Source organism: Sorex araneus, chromosome 3, assembly GCF_027595985.1.
Source record: "Sorex araneus isolate mSorAra2 chromosome 3, mSorAra2.pri, whole genome shotgun sequence".
Classification (NCBI taxonomy): Eukaryota; Metazoa; Chordata; class Mammalia; order Eulipotyphla; family Soricidae; genus Sorex; species Sorex araneus.
The window spans coordinates 193689079-193711260 of record NC_073304.1 but is presented as its reverse complement, the minus strand read 5'-3'; the positions used below and the strand labels follow the sequence as shown (position 1 = coordinate 193711260).

At 47.5% G+C, this 22182-nt stretch overlaps 1 protein-coding gene across 2 annotated transcripts in view; it reads right to left on the bottom strand.

Moving 5' to 3' along the window:
* Nucleotides 1-5664: 5664 nt before the first annotated feature.
* SLC6A4 (solute carrier family 6 member 4) overlaps nucleotides 5665-22182 on the bottom strand; it is a 36043-nt gene continuing 19525 nt past the window's right edge. For both annotated transcript variants that reach the window (XM_055131905.1, XM_055131906.1), the window contains exons 4-14: nucleotides 21647-21866; nucleotides 20518-20656; nucleotides 19606-19740; nucleotides 19229-19332; nucleotides 18067-18194; nucleotides 16500-16612; nucleotides 15779-15910; nucleotides 14404-14503; nucleotides 12651-12751; nucleotides 9650-9817; nucleotides 5665-6293 (exon numbers count right to left, since the gene is read on the bottom strand). In XM_055131905.1, the coding sequence (XP_054987880.1) occupies nucleotides 6219-6293; nucleotides 9650-9817; nucleotides 12651-12751; nucleotides 14404-14503; nucleotides 15779-15910; nucleotides 16500-16612; nucleotides 18067-18194; nucleotides 19229-19332; nucleotides 19606-19740; nucleotides 20518-20656; nucleotides 21647-21866 (1415 nt within the window). In that variant the 3' untranslated portion in view covers nucleotides 5665-6218. The remainder of the gene's footprint in view (nucleotides 6294-9649; nucleotides 9818-12650; nucleotides 12752-14403; nucleotides 14504-15778; nucleotides 15911-16499; nucleotides 16613-18066; nucleotides 18195-19228; nucleotides 19333-19605; nucleotides 19741-20517; nucleotides 20657-21646; nucleotides 21867-22182) is intronic.

The window sequence follows — 22182 nt, the reverse complement described above, 5'->3', positions numbered from 1 at the left end:
AATGTTGGATTGGGATTTAAGCTACTTGTATGAACTTAGTTCACAGAAAAAAGAAATAGATACAAATGTGCGTGTACATTCAGACTTCTGTCCAGTGAGAGGACTTGCCCCAAATCAGAAACATGCCCCAAAGCATGAACATGTTCTTTACTGAAAGAAGCCAGGGCTGTGGCAGAGAAAGTAGAAAATGCTCCGGAAACATCTTATTCCAGAGATTGAGGATGTGTCACAAAGATGATGGGGGCATATCACAAGGACACAAGCCAGCTGGAGAGGACTTGTAGTGGCTAAATATGGGATACTCTTGAGTATCAAAAGAAGGAATGAATTTTAATTCATTCCTTACCCCAAAAAAGAATTTATTAAAATGTATTTATTTTAACTAATTTTATTTATGAGTTTATTTATTTATGAATTTTATTTATTTTAATGAATTTATTTTAAATTTTGGGGTAATCCTTACCCCAAAAATGAATTTATTAAAATTTATATGAGGGGCCAGAGAAATAGTTCACTTGGCTCTGCACTTGGCCAACGTGGGTTCAATCCCCAGCACCACATGTAGGTCCCCAACCTCATCCTCAGCACCTTTGGGTGTGGCCAAAAAAATTTTTTTTAAAAATTCAGATGAGAACAGTATAATTAGTCTCAGAGGAAAGCCTAGGATATACTACCATCATAAGTAGTTGACATTTCCACCACTAGTATGGGAACAAATCAAGCTGTACTTCACCTGAGAGTGTGCAGTGAGGCAAACAATTCTTCCCATTCTGTTTCTGTCAAAAATACATAGGCTAAATCTAACCACAAGAAACCAACCATTAAACCAAATTGACCATATTCTATATAGTAATTTGACTGTGACCTTCAAAAAATGTCAAGAATACAGCCGTTGGTGCTCTGGCGGCAGTGTGGTGCCAGGCATAGAACCCAGGACCTCACATATGCTTGGCATGTGCTTCATACCTGACCCTGTGGTTAAAATGTTTGGTTTAACCTTCAATTTGAAAGTTTACTCTTGTTTGTTTTATGAGAAGAAAACTATTGTGACGTTAACCATTATTACAATAATGAGATTTATAACAAGCATTTACATATATCTCATAATCTAACTTTTAACATTTGTGTTTAAACTACTGCATAAATACAGGGATACCGTGCATTAAAGAAAGAGGGTACAGGAGCTGGAAAGATAGAACCGCAGCTAAAGCACTTACTTGTCTTGCACACAACTGACCCAAGTTTGGTCCCTTGCACCATGTATGGTTCCCTGTGCACCTCAGGAATAATCCCTGAGTGCAGGGCCAGGAGCCCTGAACCCCACTGGGTGTGATTCTGAAACAGCCCTTAATTTGGGAAACTAGAGAGAAAATACAGCAAGTAAGGCACCTGCCTTGCAGAAAACTGAGCTGCATTCAACTGCCGGCAACTCATATAGTCCCCTGAGCCTGCCAGGAGTAAGTCCTGAGCTGCGGTGTATGGCCCCAGATTGAAACAAAAAATGTTTTTAATTTTTTCTCTCAATTTTTGTTTTTGGGCCATACCTGGCGGTGCTCAGGGCTTACTCCTGACTCTGCTCAAAGCATAGCACCTGGCGGTGCTTGGGGGATCATATGTGGTGTTGGGGATCAAACCTAGGTAGGCTGCATGCAGGGTGAGCACTTTATTTGCTATACTATCAGTCTGGCCTTCCAAATATGCATTTTTACAGATTAAATTTTCTTAAAGGACACCTCAATATTAGCATTTGAATAAGAATACTCATTCAAAATAGCATTTTGGGGGGTTTTGGAGGTTTCCAGTGGTGCTCAAGAACTTCTTCCGGCTTAGTGCTTAGGGGTCACTCCTAGGAATTATGGGTGACTATCACAAGCAAGGCAAAAGCCTTAACCCATGTAATATCTCTCCAGCTTAGCAACCCATTCCAGCGTTGTATTTTTTTTTTTAATTAGCAAATGCTCCTGCATGTTTAAGATTAGTTTTGCTTTAAGATGAGATAAGGGACCCAAAAACACACAGCAGAAACACCACTTGCACTTCTATGTTCATTCCAGCACCATTCACAATAGCCAGAATCTGGAAACAACCCAAGTGCTGGAGAACACATGACTGGATAAAGAAACTACGGTACAGTTACACAATGGAATACTACTTAGCCATTAGGAAGAATGAAATCGTGAAATCTGCTTTTAAATGGATGGACATGGAGAATATTATGCTTAGTGAAATGAGTCAGAAGGAGAGGGACAGGTATAGAATGACTGAATTCATTTGTGGGATATAAAATATATATAGTATGAGACTAATATCCAAGATTAGGATAAACAGGGATCAGGAGGACTGGTCAGTGGTTGAAAGCTTGCCACAAGAGTCTGTGTGTGGGGGTGGGGGGGCTGGGGTGCCCAAGGGCAGTTAGGATAGAGAAGGGATCAGCATAACAGTAATAGTTGGAAATGATCATTTTGAACAGGAGCTGAGTGTTGAAAGTAGGTAAAGGGATGGCACCAGAGGTGCCAGGTATGGGACTAGGTCCGCTTCACGGACAAAGACAGACACCAAATTTCTCTACTCTCTCTCTCAGCCGCTGTAGTGAATACGCATAGCATTCCCCCCATCTTTGAATTAATAAATTTCATTCTCGAGCAAGCTCCTCAAACAAGCACTTTTCAGGCTTACATTCCTCTTTCAGAGCCTTTTGTGTAACTCTCCTTGCATTTGGAGGGGGGTGGGTAGCCTCCCAAGTGGCACTCAGGAGGCCTAGGGGTACCTCACTGTGATTCTGGGCCAAGTAGGCTGGTGGTTCAATGCCAGGCAGGAAAATGAGGTGCTGCTGGCGCCCTGCTATGCTGCAGATTGCCTGGGCCTCATCAGTGGTGCTTGGAGCCTCCAATACTGCAACTGGTGATGCTTGGGGGACCACGTGGGGCCAAGGTTAAACTGGGATCAATCAGTGTGCAAGTCCTTATTGCCAGCACGACTGCTCCAGCCCCTCTTCTTGCATTTTAGTTGTGTGTCAGGAAGTGTTGGCATGCTGCGGATTAAAACTAGAGCAAAGCGCTTCTCCAGCCCTCTGCACAATCTTCCAGGCCCAGTAACTGTAATTTTTATGTTTGTTTGTTTTGTGGCCACACACAGTAGTGCTCAGGGCTTAGTCCTGGCCCTGGACTCAGGAATTACTCCTGGCAGGTTTGGAGGTGCCGGGAATCAAACCCAGATCAACTGCGTGAAAGACAATTATCACTCTGGTCCTTCACTATGGTAACTTCAAAAGTGTAATAACCTCTTCCTGCTTGCTCTCGGACAGTTTTGCCTTTTTTGGCATTCCTCATGGCATCAAGCCTCTCTGAGAAACTTACTGGTACTCCTCCCCAACAACCCCTCACACAAAAAACAAGGGAAACTTGGGGTGGGGGGGTGAATGAAACAAAAATAAAAACCACCTCTAGTTACTGCTATGTTTATTTTACTTTGCTTCAGTTTGGGCCCACATCCAGCAATACGCAGGCCTTACTCCTGGCTCTGTGTTCAGGGATCACTACTGGCAGAGCTTGGGGTACCACAAAGCGATGCTAGAGATTCAAATCAGAGCCAGTCACATGCAAGGCAAACACCTTACCCTGTACTATCCCTGTACCATCTCTCCAGCCTTTTTATTTATTTATTTATTTTTGCTTTTTTGGTCACACCCGGCAATGCACAGGGGTTACTCCTGGCTCTGCACTCAGGAATTACCCCTGGCGGTGCTCAGGGGACCATATGGGATGCTGGGAATCGAACCCGGGTCAGCCGCGTGCAAGGCAAATGCCCTACCCATTGTACTATCGCTCCAGCCCCTCTCCAGCATTTTTTAAAAGTCTGGTCAAGTGTGAAAACTTTTCAAAGTGCCTGTTTTCTTAGTGCCTGATTTGGCAAAACTATTTTTGAAAGAGTGCTTTTTTAAAAAATGATACCTTTGGAGAATACCAAAGTGTATGTTGGGGTGGGAAGAATCCAGACCCAAATATGTTTTTATTTTTGAGCCACACTCAGTGGTGCTCAGATCTTCCTGCTCCCTGCTTGGGAGTTACTCCTGGGAGTACTCAGGGAAGACACATGCAGTGGCAGCCTGAGCTCTCTCTGCAGCCCCATATCTGAGAATCTTTGTAAAGTAGCTTCTTAAAATCTGAAAAGCTGGGGTTGGCATGATAGTACAGTTGGTAGGGTGCTTGCCTTGCATGCGGCCAACCTAGCTTTGCTCACCATTACCCCATGTGACCCCCTAAGCATTGACAAGAGTACATTTCTGACTGCAGAGTCAGGATAACCACTGCATGTGGCCAAAAATAAAAAAATAAATAAAAACCTATTTACTACCTAATGTGCTGTCACTGTACAGCCTCCCTTCTTTCAGTATGCTGGAAAACAAAATAGAAAATAAGGTGAGAGGATGAATGAAAGAGTGAAGATAATACTGATTGATCAGTAAGGGACATTTAAAAAATCTCCTCCCTCTTTTCCTCCTATATTCTGGGAAACTTCTCAGCAGCTGCCATCTATAAGGAAAACAATCTCCTGGGAAAAGCGATGAATTAGAACTAGAAGGAGGGAGGGGTTACAGGCCATGGCAAAGGCAGAGACTGCTGGGAATGGAAACCACGGAAGGAAGATCTGTAATTAGGTAAAACTGGGCCTCTGTGATATGGATTTTTCTTTTACAAAGCTGTTAAACTTAGACTCAGTTTACAGCCAGATTTTGGTAAGGAAATCTCATGCCACATAAGTCCCATTTGCTCCTCTCTCCGCGCATCTCAGAGTCCCAAGCCTCAGGAGACCATATTGAGGGTGGCAGGTGGAATGAAAGAGTCATTGACTTAACTCACTTTTTCCTTGTCAACCCTTGACTCAACATAGAAATGACAGCTCTCAACTGGAGCATTCACACTGCTGACCACGACACAGGGTGAAGAGGCTGGGGATGGTCCATCACAAACTAACCAAAAGTAACCATGCAGTTATTTTGGGATTGAAGATGAGGTTGGTTTAAGTTAAAGGGGCAAATTGACATTCTCTCTAAGTAAGGATTGGATTCATGCTACCTCCCGTACTCTGAATAGTCAAGTTCAGTCATTTGAAGCAGGTAACCAGACACTGAAAATGCTTTTGACAGTTTAAAATAGGGACCACACCCAGCAGTGCTTGAGTGAACCAGAGACACTCCATCAGGACTCGGGATGGAACCCAGGGTCTCACACATGCTAGACATATGCTCTCCTATTTGATGTATATTCCCAGCCCCTGAAGATGCTTCTGTTGATATCTACCTTCAGAGCAGTTCGTGGCCAGATCATAATGATGAATGGAATAAGTCACAGTGGTAAATGAAATCAGTCAGATTCGCCAGTGGAACTTAATCCAGAATGTTTGCAGAGAAAAGAAGATGCGGTGCCTGTGCCAAAAAGCTGGTCCCCAAAGGCAGGTGTGTGAGCTAAGACATAGGTGCAGAGTTTGTGGTGACAATTGATCCCTTTAAGTAATACACACACACACACTGGAGTAGGTGAAATTTGTAATTATAAAAAAATGAAAGCTTTATGATGACTAAATCGTGTATCTTTGTCATGGACCCAAATGATTGGGAAAGTGATCAGGATATGCCGAAACAACAATATACACAGACACACATGCTCACAAGTACACATTATTTTTCATTTTATTTTCTTACATCTTTCTCTCCTGATTCCACAGCAGCACACAGGGTAAAGGGTTCTAGTAGATTCCAACTACAGAATTTTATGCTACTCAGAAAATATATGGCTAGCAAGAAGCATCCCCCTTTTTGCCTACATAGTTTATGCATTCATGGACAGTGAAACCTTTCAAAGCAAAAGTCAAATACCAGTAATCGTAACAAGAAATGATACAGGAGACTTTCACAGACTTGATTCTAAACCTAACTCTAATGGATTATATGGTGGTTTTCACACCTCCATACACCCCCTTGCATATGCAGAATATGCCGGGTCAGCTTTGTCACAAAGTCTAATGTGGTATGTCCAGGAGATTTCACGGGAAGTAGGGGCGAGAAGCCACAGGAGTCTGGGCCCCATTGTCTTTGGGGATTGTGTCTCTAACGAGGATGGTCCTTCCGTTGTAGGGCTTCCTTGGAAATCCATTAGTTTCCAAGAGAGAGGGTGACGATTCTGGAGGAAGAGCCATCTGGACGCCCTTTCCTCAGAGTCTCACACGACATTTAGGCGGATGTCCCCACAGGGAATTTCTGTTGGTGTTTCTGGAGTGATGCTTTTAATAATACGCTGTTGGGAAGGAAATAGAGTGTCATTATATTTTTATTTGTGTGTGTGGAGGTGGGGTGGGGGTTCTTGGCAACACTTGGTTGTGTTCAGGACTTACTCCTGGCTCTGCTCTCTAGGTGACTCGATGGTGCGCCAGGGATTGAACTCAGGTCAGGCATGTATAAGCCCTACCCACTGCACTGTCCCTCCAATCTGAAGAGATTTCTCTCTTTTCCTTCTTTCTTTCCTTCTTTCCTTCTTTCTTTCTTTCTTTCTTTCTTTCTTTCTTTCTTTCTTTCTTTCTTTCTTTCTTTCTTTCTTTCTTTCTTTCTTTCTTTCTTTCTTCCTTCCTTTCTTTCTTTCAACTTCACCCAGATGTGCTCAGAGTTTACTCCTGGCTCTGTGCTCTTACTCCTGGTGGTGTTAAGGGGACCATATGTGGTACCAAGAATTGAACCTGGATCAGCTGTGTGCAAGGCAAGCACCTTACCCACTCTTATCCACTGTACTATGTTTCCAGCACAGAAAATATGTTATTTTTATTTCATATATATTTTTTATAATTTACCCACATTGTAAAAATGTTTCAACATTAATATTAAATAGCATTTGAATACCATTTACTACATTGGAATGATTTCATTGGCTTTCCTTAAGGGAGTTTCCAATTTATTTGTTCTTAATATTACATTCAGGACCTAAAAGCATCTGTAAACTAATTAAAGATGTCATTACACACTTGTGGGAGAAATTATCAGTCTTCATTGGAACCTCTACCAGCTGTTTATGGTTAAGGCTGTTTTTTCCCTTCCACAGAGGTTTCACACAGCCACACAGGGGCTGGGAGGTGGGTGGTCTGGTCTCTGAGCTGAGCTGGGCTCATTGTTCCCTCCATGAACACTATAGATAGTGCATAGGGCCTCAGCCAGGGACGGTCAGAGGTCAGAATGTTGATGATTCTGTGAATCGCCCCCACAAAGGAGTGTGAATTCACAGAGGGTTATGAGTTACTGTCACTGTCACTGTCATCCCGTTGCTCATCGATTTGTTTGAGCGTGCACCAGTAACATCTCTCATTGAGAGACTTATTGTTACTGTTTTTGGCATATCCAATACGCACGGGTAGCTTGCCGGGCTCTGCTGCGTGGGCTCGATACTCTCAGTAGCTTGCCGAGCTCTCCGAGAGGGGCGGAGGAATCAAACTCAGGTCAGCTGCATGAAAGGCGAACGCCCAACCGCTGTACTATCGCTCCACATGCTTCAATTTTAAAGTGCATATGCAGAAGCAGGAGAGATAGTACAGAGAATTGGGCACTTACCTTGCATGTAGGCAACCTGGTTTTGATCCCTGGCACCCTATGTGTCACCTGAGCCCACCATGCCTGATTCCTAAGCACAGAGCCAGGAGTAAGGTCTGATCTTAGCCAGGAGTGGCTGTGTACATCCTGCTGACCCGGCTTCAATCCCCAGTACCATATATGGTCCTCCGAACACCTTCAAGAGTGATCCCCGAACAAAGAGCCAGGAATAAGGTCTGAGCACCATTAGTTGGGGCTCCAGCCATGCCTCCCTTCCCCCGCTCCCATACACATACACTTAAGCACAAAGAAAACTGGAGACACACTGCTCCCTAACCATTAGCAAACTATTAATATCCAAGGACAAAGAGAATATGCACCTAAAAAGGTGGGGGTAAGTGTGTGACTAGAAATCAGAGACCAGGATTCTGAAACTTCCTGGACTGTTGCCCTGGATAAGCACAAAAATAAGGAAATTTTGCAGAGGTCTATTCCGAGCCCCAACATTTTTGTTGATAATAACTGCTTATTTCCCTCAGAAAGTATTGATTAAAAAATTAGATTATCTGTTTTGAAAAGTATACTACATTGTATATAAGGTTTCTTTTTAAAAATTTTACTTATTTATCTAGTTATTGGGTTAGGGACCATGCTTAGCAGTGCTCATGGATGACTTCTGACTCTGTGCTCAGGGATCACTCCTGGTGCGGTTGAAGGGAACATATGGGATGCCAGGTACCAGAGATCAAGGTGCCAAACATAATGTAGGTCAAATACTATAACTTCTGGGGCTGGAGCGATAGTACAGTGGGTAGGGCGTTGCCTTGCATGCGGCTGATCCAGGTTTGATTCCCAGCATCCCATATGGTCCCCCGAGCACTGCCAGGAGTAACCCCTGAGCATCACCGGATGTGACCCAAAAAGCAAAAAAAAAAAAAAAAAAAGCAAACTATAACTTCTGCCCTTTGTATTATCTCTCAGGCTCCTATTATTAAAAGTTTTAGAGCACAATATTCGTTGTTGAAATAAATCCTGCTATAATTGTAACTTTTTTAAATTAAGTGCTTTTTCTGTAGTCTTTGGGCCACACTCAGTGCTCAGTCAGGGCTTACCCTGGTTCTGTGCTCAATTTTTTTTAGTTCATTTTTAAATTCTAATGATTTGAACTAAAATTACAATATCATTGCAATTTTTATTGTTAATTTGTATTGCAAGTGCCCAGAATTGAACCCAAGACTGCTGTGATGTGTTTGCTTTTCAAATGAGCTCTTGTCATATTGCTCTTAGAAAATTGGCCAAGGAGAGGCCAGAAAGACAGTAGTACAGCTGGTGAGATGTTTATCTTTTACACAGCCGACCGCCCCCTGGCTTGATCCTTTGCACTCCATATGATTTCCCAAATCAGGAGTGATTTTTGAGATCAGAGCCAGGAGTAAGACCTGAGCACTGCGGGTGCAGCCCAAAAACCAGAAAGGGAGGGGAAGGGGAAGGGGGACAGGGAGAGGGAGAGGGAGAGAGAGAGGGAGGGGAGGAGAGAGGAAAGGAGGGAAGGGGCAGAAGCAGGGAGCAAGCTCAACATGCCTGGTGTGCTGGGGGGAAAGGGGAGTTCTGAACTCAGAACACCTCACGCGTACTCTCCCCTCACCCAACCCCGCACCACACGGCCTTTCAAGCATAACTGACGTAGCCCTGATGGTCCCCACACAGGGCTGGGAAGGCCCAACACACAAAAACAAGAAAAGTGTCAGTGAAGTTTTTTGTTGAAATCTCCAGTTGGATCAAAGTTTGTTTGTTACTCTGGACATGGCAGATCCAACAGCAAGCAGGAGGCAGAGTGGTTCCCTGATCGTTGAGACACCATACACACCCCAAGTCGTCATGGGGGCAGCCAAATGAGCAGCTCCCCTTCCCACCTTTGCAGAAGAGGTTTAGGACCTCAGATGCTATCACAGAACTAGTGGATAGGGCTGAGCACCTCTTGGCTCATTTCAAGGGGATATGCTTATCTCTTTAGAATAGAGCACAACAAGCAAACCCCTTTCTCCCCAAACAGTGATCAGTCTGCACACCAGCACGTACCTCCTTCAGTGTCCCTGGAGTGGTGATTAGCCGGTACATTATGTACGTGGGGATGCAGATGAAAGAGGAGGTCCCTATGCAGTAGCCGAGAATGATGCTCCAGTGAGGGTAATTATACTGGAAAAGTCGTAGCTGTGGTGGGCTCATCAAAAAACTGCAAATGATGAACTGAAACAGAAATTTCCAGCAACATGGAAAATCTTAGCAGTACCAAGTGGACAGCGGCAGTTTAATATCAAGAACTCCAACTGTCCAAGATAAGATAATTTTTTCATTCGGGGAGATCCCAAATAATTCTCTGACACAGAGGATTCACTGATTTGGAGTGCGGGGTGGTGCCAAGAGTCAAACCTGGGTTCTACCCCTGAGCTACATTCCCAGCCAGAATTCACTAACTGGAACAAACTGAGTGACCTTTCCACGGCCCTGCTGGCCCTCTGTAGTTCTGTTTTCATTTCCTCCTGCATTTCTTAACTATGACTGTTTTGGGTGGGATGATATGTTCACGAGAGATAACAAAGTTCTCAGACCTGGAGAAGCCTCAGGCCCCTGGGCCTATGTTCTTTGTCTTCCTTTGTACAGGGTTGTTTTGGCTTGGTTTTTTTTGTTTTTGTTTTTGAAGCCTGGGATTTTGATCCACCTGCATCTCACTGACACAGGCCCAGACTAAGGTGGGGACCAGCCACTGGCAAAAGCACCTCTGTGCACTTTTGTCTTGGAAATTCAGTGAAAATTTCAGCTCCCAAAATTCCACAGTGTGTGTTCTCAACATTCAGTTTATGGGTTTTCTTATTAGGTTGGGTTTCCGGAGCAAGTGTAAATATCGGTTTTTGCCTAGTAACCACTGGGATGAAGTCGTTATTGCTCTTGATTTAATTTTATTTTATTATTTCATCATTATAAAGAAGACAGTAATGTAAATTATTTGTGTGGTTAAACATCTATTTATATCTTTTCTTTTTTTCCTTGCAGGTAATAAAAAGGGAAATTGCTAAACACACATTCATTTTCTCCACAGCATGCTCCGACTTCCAGAAGGAAGCCCGGTCAGAGCGACAAACCTTTCTCTTACTCACTTTCCTCATTCCCAAGCGCCACTTTGGAAAAACGACAGGGAGGATGTGGCGCAGTGCCATCTGTTGTTCTTTGTATCATTTTGATGTCAAGTATAGGCAAGTGGTAGTCACTCAGGCCCAGGCCCTGAGCTCTGGCTGCAGCCCATAGGGTCAGCCCAGACACCCCCTGACACATCCCTGCTTCTGTCTGCTCAGAGATAAGATTTCCTTTTCTTGAACTTGGCTTCAATGAAAAAAGAATCTTTTCCTTGAGGTCCTAGTGACTAAATCAGCTTTCAGAAGCTCAGAGCAGAGTATCTGTTCCCATAAGCTTGGCCGCCCCTTCCTTGCACCCAGGACGCTTGCCTTTGGAGGAATGAATCAAGCAGATCGGAGATCATGAGCGATGTGGCTTTCCACCAGGCTCAGCTTTGTGAAAACATGAAGATGCCAGGATGAGGTGGAGGAAGCTGAGGTACTATAGAGATGCCAATGCACCAGCAGCCATATCACCGAGGGTTCTAATGTAACAGTCTCTGTAGACCAGCTCCAGGGGCCCCCACAGCACATGTCTCACATGGATGTGGCAGCCTTCCATCAGGGATATCAGGCTGAGGTAAGTTAGGTGAGAGAAGCTAGAACGGGGTCAGTTTCTGTTTCTATTTAAACTCTTGCTATTAGTTCAGCAGGACTATTTTTTTTATTCATCTACATTTTTAATTATTGCATTATTAGACATTTTATTATTGCCCTAAAATCCATACCTAGGTTTAGATGACTGCTTTGGGGTGCTCAAAGTTTGTACCTTACTGTCTTCTCCAGCCCCTCCTCATTCCCTCCCAGGCAGGAAATAACTGATACCAACAGAGAAACATGGATCTACCCTGTCGCTTCTTCCCTTGAAAAACAAATTTAAGTAGATTATGGAAAAGCCCTGGTATTAATAAAAATTAATAGCCTACTTATGTCAGGACATCTGCGTCTAGTATTAGCAAGAGAGGTGATTCAGACCTGCTCTTAAAAAAAAAAAAACAAACTACAAAAACTCGTGGATTTTAAAAATGTGTGCTTTAGAAATCACCTAAAAGCATTAATGAGCTGATAAGATACGAGAAACCATGAGACCAGAGAAAAGGGAATGCTGGAGTCCAGCGCGGGCGCCAGGGCTGGTGGTCAGCCTGGACAAAAGTTGGCTTTGGTTTGGGAAATCTCTAGGGTGCAAGAGAATGGAAATTGAGGAGGGATATGTAGGGAGAGAGAGGAAATCACTTATGGAGGAAGGCTGGAATGAGTAGGTGGCCCATCTAATCAGTTCACACTGTGATCAGAGTGCAAAAAGGACAAACGGGGGCTGGAGAGATAGCACAGCGGGTAGGGCGTTTGCCTTGCAAGCGGCCGACCCGGGTTCAAATCCCAGCATCCCACATGGTCCCCTGAGCACCGCCAGGGGTGATTCCTGAGTGCATGAGCCAGGAGTGACCCCTGTGCATTGCTGGGTGTGACCCAAAAAGCAAAAAAAAAAAAAAAAAGAAAGAAAGAAAAAAGAAAATGCAAAAAGGACAAATGTTAGAAGGCTAGGGGTTGGGGTGATAGCTCAAGGGCAGAGCACAGACCTGACCCTGAGAGCCCTGAGTTCGATCCCTGATGCTGCAAACACCCACCCTCTACCCAAAGCATTGCCCAAGGCCCTGCCAGCACCACTGGGTGGGGCCCCTATGAAACATTTTAAGAAAAATTAAATGGCTGCCTGGAGAGAGTCACCCTACAGGGGCTATTCTGAAAGGAGGCGAGGGCATAACTTTCACCTCAGAGCACAATGACGGCCAGATCCTCTTCAGAATACAGGGCTGATGTGGGACCCTCGGCCTGACCCTTCAGTAACTGTCCCCAAAGGAAGCGTGGAGGGCAACTGTGCCAGGGTGAGGAGAAGGGAAAGCGCCACTCACCAGGAGAAACAGGGGGCTGATGGCAACCCAGCAGATCCTCCAGAACCATCCAGGGCTGAAGCCCAGCATTTCCTTCACATCACTGCAGAACTGAGTCAGGCCTATGCAGGGGAGGGAGAAAGAGAGGATGAGAGGGAGTACATGGCCCAGAGGGAGCCTAACTGAGAGAGAGCACGTGTGGGGGGCTATTGGCACTTTGGTGGTGGGCATTGTATGGTACTGTGTGACCCCTAAAACATATAAGCATTTACACTCATAAACCAATGTTATCTCAACAAATTCATCATTGAAAAAAAAGATAGGGGCTGGAGCAATAGCACAGTGGGTAGGGCGTTTGCCTTGCACGTGGCCGACCCGGGTTCGAATCCCTGCATCCCATATGGTCCCCTGAGCACCGCCAGGAGTAATTCCTGAGTGGAGAGCCAGGAGTAATCCCTGGTGACAGCAGGCCGGGTGTGACCCAAAAACTAAAAAAAAAAAAAAAAAGATAAAAAGATTCCACACGTTGAAAACAAGGTAACTGGCACAAAAGCAGGCCATGTGTTTGCTTCTCAGCATTCCCAGAAATACCTCAGGCAGGTTCTCATACTTTGAACATTGTCCTCTACTTTTTGAGGGGGTGCAAAGGCCCAGCCTTCCTGTGACCCGCCTTCCTCCCCAATCCCCCATTCGGGGTTCTGGGACCCAGCGGCTGGGACACATCAGGACACATTTTCACCCTCCTCAGAGTCCCACCCCAGAGAAAAGAGGGTTGGGTGGGGGGTTACCAGAGTAGATAATCCAAACAGAAATGTTCTTCCCTCTCGCCTAGAAAAGAAATTCCTAAATTCTGACTCAGGGGCCCAGAGCGAGCTTGTGCAAAGCTGAAGCCCGGTGCCACTCTCCCCGGGCCTATCAGTACGGGCACTGACAACATACTGAACTGAGGAGGAGAGAGAGACACTCGATGACCGCTAGTTCTTTGTCATCTCCCGATTCTTATTACTAAGCCGGATGAGAAGCATGGTGGGGGGGGACTTCCAGAGGCCATGCACAGGTGGCCAAGTGGGCTTTGTCCAGGTTGTGCTGGATGGTCGGTGGGCTCCTGTGCAGGTATGCACTGTGCTCGGGCCACGGGGTGTCAATGACTGGCCAACCTGCCAGCCTGAGGCTCTGGCACCCCTTCAGCTCCTGCCCCCCAGCTGCTCAGGACAACTCCCAGCTCCTTGCCCGGCCTAGCACCCACTTCATTTCTAGTCTCAAGGACTGCCTGCTCTCCCTCCACTCTGCCATGACAGGCCGTGTCAATCCATGGGCCGCCTGATCCATGCTCTCTGATCTAGCAGAAGGGAGGGTCTGGTTAGCAGTATGTTGCTGGACTATTTCCTTTTGTTCCTTTTATTCAAATTTTCTTTAAGTGACAGAGTACCTAATTTTGCTTGAATGTTCAAAAAGCAGGAATAAGGCAGCAAAAAAAAAAAGTATTGGGGGTGAAGGAACTTTCTAGAAACATCTCAGGCTGTCTCTACTGGGTAAGCATCTAAACCCAGAAGGGGAAAAAAAAAAAAAGGCCTCCCAAAAGTATGGGCAATCTTGGGCACAGAGTGTGGGAGAAACGGCCTGTCTATGAAGGGCCGGGCTGAGAGGCTCATGGCTGCCCTCAGACACTAATCTGCCTTTCTTTGATGAAATCGGCCTTTCTCTAGCCTGGTGACAGCAGGAGGGAAGGTTTTTGCAGCTGGTGTAGAAAGGACGGTGGCCGGAAGCATCTTACCATAGAACCAAAACACAGCGATGGCCTCTATCAGCACGACGGTGAGCACTGCGGGCCCCGTAGCGTACTCCTCCAACAGCTTCACCACGTACGCGCCACCCTGGGAAGGGGACAATGTGGCCCTGAGGCACGGCTGCTTCCTCACCACAGGGGCCAAGGCTGTTTAGGAACATTCTGGAACATGTAGGAACATTCTGGAAAAATGCCCCCACCCTCCACCCCGAAGGAATAGAAGTCTCCAGAGCCTGCCTTTCAGAGAGGCCACCTCCCTTCCACCCCTGGCTCTTGCATTGCCTGCTGAGTTTTGAGGACTCAAAAGGGGCCTCTGGAACTACTTTCTTTCATTCTTCATTTAGTTTTGGGGCCATATCCAGTTGTGTTCGAGACTCATTCCTGGCTCTGTGCTGAGAGATCACTCCTGGCAGGGTTGGGGGACTAAATGGGGTGCCAGGGGTTGGACCTGGGTTGGCCACATATAAGGCAATCACCCTACTTATTGTAATATCACTTTAGCCCCTCCATAGGGAATTTTGAAGTCACATTTTATAATATTTGCCTCAGCAGCAACAATTCCTGGAGAATCACTCCTTCACCAAGGTAGGTTCTCTGGAGGAGACAGAAGGACCTGACAAACGCAAGGAGCTCGTCTCCCCAAATCCTTTTCTTGGGGAAGGGGGCACACCCAGTGGTGCTCAGGGATCACTCTTGCCTCTGTGCTCAGGAATCACTCCTGCTAGGGCTTAAGGGACAAAATGGGGTGCCAGAGATCTAATCCTAGTTAACCCTGTGCAAAACAAGCACCCTACCTCTATTTGCCATATTATGGCTCTGGCACCACCCCAACTTCTGTGTATCAGGGCAATAGCCCCCCAATAAGTAGCCGAAAGGACTGCAATGGCACCAGAAAAGCAACTCTTAGTTTGTCTTCAGATGTTCTCCAAGCCTGAGATCTAATTGCATCTACCATTAAACAAAACAAAACAAAACAAAGAGCCAACTAAGTGCCTCTTAGCACGCACAAATGCAGCTGCCACAGAACCTGTCATTCTTGTTGACAAACTAACAGAAGTGATGACCTTCCTCACTTCTCCTGAAGTCAGGGCATGATATGGAAGGAAAGGTAGGACCCATTTCTGATTTTCTTTCTTCATGAATTTTTGTTTGTTTTCCCTGGGCAATTGTGGCAGTGCTTGGGGGCTACTCCCAGCATGATGCCCCAGGTCCTTCTGGCAGGGCTCAGGGCACCATGCAGTGCAGGGGCTGGAACCACCTCCTGCATCCCAAGCATGTGCTCCAGCCTCTGAGCCCTCTCCCCTGGCCGCCAACTTCTACTAGTCTTACAAAAGTTGTTTCTTTTGGGGGTCATGTTGCTTACAAAAGTCAGGGTGACCAGGGATCCAAAGAAGCAGGTAATGACCACAGCAAGCACAAACCACTCCCGGCGCTTGGACCAGATGTGTGGGAACTCGTCGAGCACAGCGGTGATGACACCCTCCAAGCCTGCAAACTGAAAGAGAAAAACACAAACAGTCCTGCGGGGTTCGGAGGGGCTCAGGGTCCCTATGCAGGAAGGAGGAACTCAGACTGCTAAGGGGCCAGTTAGGCTGACCGTAAGCAGGTCTCCAAGCTCACCGGCCCTTACTGTAAACAAACGTCCCTGTTTTACATGATGGCTTAGGAACCTCTCTCTAAGGACATCTCAGGACAGAAAGGGAGCACATGACTATTCTTTACTGTGAAAGTTTTCTCGGGGGCATATTTCCTGGACCAGAAAGGCCAACTGTGAGCAGAGACTCGTTCCACAGTGACAGGATGCTGTGAGTGACCCAGCTACATGAGTCACCTTGCCCTGGCCATTAGGTGCCACCCTCTGATCAAGGGACCATGCATAATAATAGCTCCCACATGCTGACATCCACAGATCCCCTTCCAATCCTACCATGCAAGGCTTTACACGCATTACCACATTAAGAATTCTCTTGTGCTGGGGGTACAGGCCACCCCCAGGAGAGAGCACCCATACTGCATGGTGCGGAGCAGATTGGGGAGGAACAGGCTCTACACCCATCCCGCACCCCCTCTCCCCCATCACTCACTGTGCTGTCCAGACCCAGTGTAATCAGCATTAGGAAGAAGATGATGGCGAAGAAGGTGGATGCTGGCATGTTGGCTATGGCCTCGGCGTAGGTGATGAAGAGGAGGCTGGGGCCTGGGTAGGCAGCGGGGAAGGAGAGGGGGATTGCTGAGACCTTCCTCTCAATGAGGTCTTGCAGGAAAACCCCACCACACCAATCATTACTCTTCTCATCCCAAGACCTTCCATGTGAATCTGTCATTAAATGCATCCAATGACTCTGACCCCAATGACTCTGACCTTGAGCCACCATAGCTGGCTGCCAACAGCCAGGAAGGCAGTGAGGGGGTGACACCCTGTAAAGTGGGTACTCGAGACCACTTTGGTGGCAAACCCCTAGACTGGCAAAGTTACACATGAAAACGGGGCTTTCGAAGACAGATTGTGCAATTCTTTTTCAGGACTGATACTCGCCCACCCGCACTCCCATTGTAGTGCCAGGATTGAGCCCATAATTCAAGGCTTCAGACATGAAAGGCAACTGTCCTGTGTCTGAGCTGCACCCCAGGTCCAGGACTGGCCTTAAAGTCTCACCACGTTTATTCTCTGAGCACGTTTGTGCTCAGAAGCTGCACAGAAGCCTTGAAATAAAGGCCAACAGCTTCAAGGCCTTTTGACTACCGTGAGGAATAAGCTCTCAACCACTCATGGGCCAAGAAAGGGTGCTTATATTTGGGAATATAGGACCATCGGTAAACTGCATGACCCACAACAGACAGTGAGCCAGGAAGCCTGGGGCTCCAGCTACAGATGTTCCTTCTACCCCTCCCCTATCTCAACTTCTCACATCCTTTTTCCATGACAACCTCACTGGATAGTAGGGTTAATGTCCTACACTTTTAAAATTTCTGCTCTGTAAAATTCTATGGATGAGCAATTATTGCATATAGACTTGAACTCTTCCCAGATTCACACTCACTGATCTTAAAAGTTACCCTTTAAGTCCTATTTTCATATTATTTATTTATTTTAATATTTTGGGCCACACCCAGTGGTGCTCGGAGGCTGCTCCAGCATTGCTCAGGAGACAGTGCCAGGGATCCAACCTGTGTCTCCCACTTATGAAGCATGTTCACCACTCTGGCTAACTGCCTGTGTCCCAAGTCCTACTTTCAAGTCCCCAGGGTATTCAAGGTCCCATACCAGAGGCCAAAGATGCTGCTTTCTCCCACCAGGGCTGAAATTCATATAGAAAGGATTGACTTTCTGGGAGAAAGGACAGCGAGTTTCTCTAAAACATCTTTAAGAGCTGAGAAGATATTATAGCAGGTAGGGGGCTTGCCTTGCATGCAGCTGACCCTAGTCAATCCCCAGCACCGCCTATGATCTCCTGAACAGTGCCAGGAGTAATCCCTAAGCAAAGAGTCAGGAGTAAGCCCTGAGCACCGCTGGGTGTGCCCCCCACCCCAGACAAAACCAAAACCAAAAAATCTTTAAGAGGGGCATTTGAGAAATAAGTCCAGTCTTTATAAGGATCCCAAATGCAGAAAAACCTCAGTGGAATCAAGGGGCCTAACCAGAATCTGTACCTGCATCTTTGGCCACTTCAGATACATCTTCATTCCTCATCTCAGCCATGTACCCAAGCACCGTGAAAATGACAAATCCGGAAATGAAGCTTGTCACGCAGTTCACTGCACTGGTCACCAACGCGTCTCTGGAGCAGAAAACCCAGTACACTGGGGCATTTCTGGGGCGAGGAATCTAAGGAGCTTGCTTAGGCTGAGCAAGTTGTGCTCAAAGACTGTCACTGCCCTGCCCCCAGGTGCTGGCCTCTGGGCTGACTCAAGGGGTTGGGAGCAGAGGCTCAGACGCTGTTTGAAGGGACATCCCTGCTGCAAATGAGCACAAACAGACCCTGGTTTCACACCAGGTTTCCCTGAAGCAGGGACTGAAGTGAGAAGTTAGGAGGCCTCACATTTATGGAGTCCTTGCATTTTAACTTGGGCCTGATACTGCGGATATAGTTCTGAGGTTACCCAGAGAGATCCAGGCACTTTGAGAAGACCTCACCCTGTAGCTCAGGCAGAGGTCCAGAGCAAAGCCATGTTGCCTGGATGCCTGAGAATGCCTTTTTGGGGGGAGCAATAAATTATATAAAAATCTTTAAGAATCGCACAATTAGATTGCTGAACAGAGTCATTTGTGACTGAACGTTAAAGCAAAGTTGATTCTAAAGGTGAGGAGAGGTATTTAAATCTCAATCGGCATGATATTCCCTGTGTGCTATCAAAATGTCTGAAATGAGATTTTTTTTTTTTTTTGCTACCAAAAATCATGACATCTTCGTGCTGTTCAACATAGCTCAATCACTGGACTTTCTAGGGAAACACACATCAACAAATCATCACATTACCATTCTGTCCTTTAATACATTAGCAGGTCAGGTCTAAATGTTTCAGTGTAACGTTGGTAAAACTGTTCCTGAATGTAGAGTGGGACAGATGGAGATTCTCACACCGTAGCTGGGGCCTGGAGTCTCGCTGCAGGCTGAGTGACCGTGCGGCTGTGGTTTGGGTCATGCTCTGACTAAGGTGAAATGATGAGAGGCTGTGGCACATCCCCAAGACTCAGTGTCAATGTAGCCTGATCCCTGCAGTCTGAGGCTCTTAATCTGATTCTCCCCCTCCAACCAGTTATTCTGCCTTCACCCAACTTTCGCACTTTCCTTGGGGGCCCCCGGATACTCACTGGTAGCAGTTGTTGTTGAATTTGTTGTAGCTAGCAAAAGCCAGGAGGACCCCGAAGCCAGGACCAAGAGAGAAGAAAATCTGAGCAGCCGCGTCCACCCACACCTGGGACAGAGCAAAGATGCGGGGGAGCGTGGGTGCGGGGCTCAGCGGGGCCAACACCTTCGTGCCATCACATGGCTCTGAGCAGAGCGGGCGGGCAACGCTCAGAGCTCACATTGGGCAGCCACGTGCAAGCACATGGGATTTCTCTCCCTGTGTTTCAGGCACACACTAATCCCATGCCCTCAGCCCTCCTCTGCCTGGTGCACGTTTCAGACATTCTCTCTGGGTCTGGCTTCAGTCTGCAAGGTGCCCGCAGCTCCCGCGTTCTCTTACCCCTGTCTCCAGGAGCTTCTGCCAGTTGGGTTTCAAGTAGAAGAGGACGCCCCGCCAGGCCCCAGGGAGGGTGGCGCCCCTCAGCAGCAGGATAAAGAGGATGATGTAAGGAAAGGTGGCCGTCACCCATACCACCTGCAGGAAGGGAGTGCAAGCAGATTGTCAGCAGGCAGGTGCTCTGTCTTTTATTCTTGCACACCCGCAAGAAGGGAGGGAGACCTGCCACGTTCACTCCTATAACGGGAGGAGGCGGCAAGATCATAGCTTCTAGCCCAGGGCAGGGATCTTGGCCCTCACTGCAACTGTCAAGTGCATCAGTCCTAGCAGAAGACAAGCAAGTGGCCATTTGCTGAAAGCAATGGGCATGCTCCAAGAATGTGGGGGTTTTGCTTAGCTTTGGCTTGACTTTGGGATCACACCTGACAGTGCTCAGGGATTACTCCTAGCTTTGTGCTTAGAATCACTCCTAATGGGGCCCGAGGGACTATATGCAGGGCCAGAGGTTGAACACAGGTTAGTTTTTGCCAGGCAGTGCTCTATCTACAGTACCAGCTCTTCAGCCCCTTTCCTAGAATTTTTTTTTTTCTTTTTGGGTCACACCTGGTGATGCACAGGGATTACTCCTGGCTCTCCACTCAGGAATTACTCCTGGCGGTGCTCAGGGGACCATATGGGATGCTGGGAATCAAACCTGGGTCGGCCGCGTGCAAGGCAAACACCCTACCTGCTGTGCTATTGCTCCAGCTCCGCCTTTCCTAGAATTTTTTAAACCAATTTGGTGTGAGAGATTGGGCATCCCACTATGTATTTGGTGTGGAAGGAAACAACATGTCCTACAGTCACTGGGCTCTGCCTTTGAGTTCCCTGGAGGCCCCCTGGCAGGCCTGAGTCAGAAGCCAGAGTCTTTCTCACCTTGCCAGAAGTTTTGACGCCTTTCCAGATGCTGAAGTAGATCACCGTGAAGATCAGCATGATGCAGAGGGCAAGCTGCCAGCTGATGCCCCCCAGGTCTTGGAGCCCCTTAGACCGATGGATCTGCAGGACGTGGCGCCTGGAGTAAAACCAAAGAAAGTCCCACAAACAGTGGCCTGAGCTGACTTCCGGGAAACCTTTCCACGGGGCCAGGAGTCTGACACAGCACTGCCAGGAGCAGGTGGTCTCAGGAAGAGCAGGGGTTGTCCAGGTCCAGTCAACAGGAGTGGGCAGTGGTGGTCCATGGACCCTGGAAAGACCCTCATCCCCAGGCAGGTGGCGACACCTCTCCTTTTTCACTGGAACCCAGTCAGCCAGAAGCAGGACCAGCAGTATTGGCCTGGAAGTCCACAGCGGGGTGTACAGGTGGGTCCTGGGCCCTGCTCCGCCTGGCTTAGAGAGATGGTACAGTGGGTAAGGCACTTGCCTTACACATGGCCAATCTGGGTTTAACCCCTGGCACCCCATATGGTTCCTGGAGCACCACTAGGAGTGATTCCTGGGCATTGTCAGGTGTAGCTCAAAATTGGAAAAAAAAATACAAAAAACAAACCCTCGGGCTGGAGCAATAGCACAGCGGGTAGGGCATTTGCCTTGCAACTGGCCCACCTGGGTTCAATTCCCAGCATCCCATATGGTCCCCTGAGCACCGCTAGGGGTGACTCCTGAGTGGAGAGCCAGGAGTAACTCCTGTGCATCGCCGGGTGTGACCCAAAAACAAAAAAAATAAAATAAAACCATCTGACGATAGCTCTTGTTCAGGCCTGCCAGGCTGAAACACCAGCATGAAAGCAGGTGCCCACTCCAAGCCTCTCCTTGCCCTGATGGTGAGCATGCACACCAGAAATGACCAGAAAGGTTTAGAGTATCGAAGTAACTAGGCATTTTGCTCCCATGAGGGCCCAAGAAGAAGGGGAGTGATTTTGGCCGGTGCATGTCAGGATAACCTGGCACAACACATCACAGAGGAGGGCACCTCCAGGCCAGGGCGCTGGGAACTCCCAATGGGGCCTGCTTTGCCCCCAAGAAGCCAAGCCCCAGGGCTGTGGCTGCCCTTATGTGTGCTTACGTGTAAAATTCCTCCGCGGGGGATGTGGAGTGCAGCGTCCAGGTGATGTTGCCCTCTGAGAAGTAGTTGGTGCAGTTGCCCGTGTTCCAGGCATTCTGGCAGCTGGTCCAGGGCAGCCGGTCGGTGAAGGAGGAGATGAGGTAGTAGAGCGCCCAGGCCATGATGGTGTTGTAGTAGGAGGCGATGTAGAAGGCGATGATGCAGATGGCATAGCCGATGCCTGGGGTGGGGCGGGCACAGGAGGAGACTGAGGTGAGAGGGCTGCCTATCAGTGTAAGGCAGAATCAGGGCACTGTGGGGCACCTGCCCGGGCAGAGGGCCTGAGGGGGTAAGACCATGCCTGCCATTCTCTAAGGACTCTGTGAGAGCCTGGGGGAAATGACAGAGAAATGCCACACGGTGGTAAGTTTTCTGCAGGTATCTGATGGTGACCTGTTCTAGAAAGTCCATGGGCTGCTAATACTTTTAAAGTGCAGGGAGCAGGGACCGAACAGATGGTACAGTGGGTTAGAGTGTTTTCCTTGCATGTGGGCAAC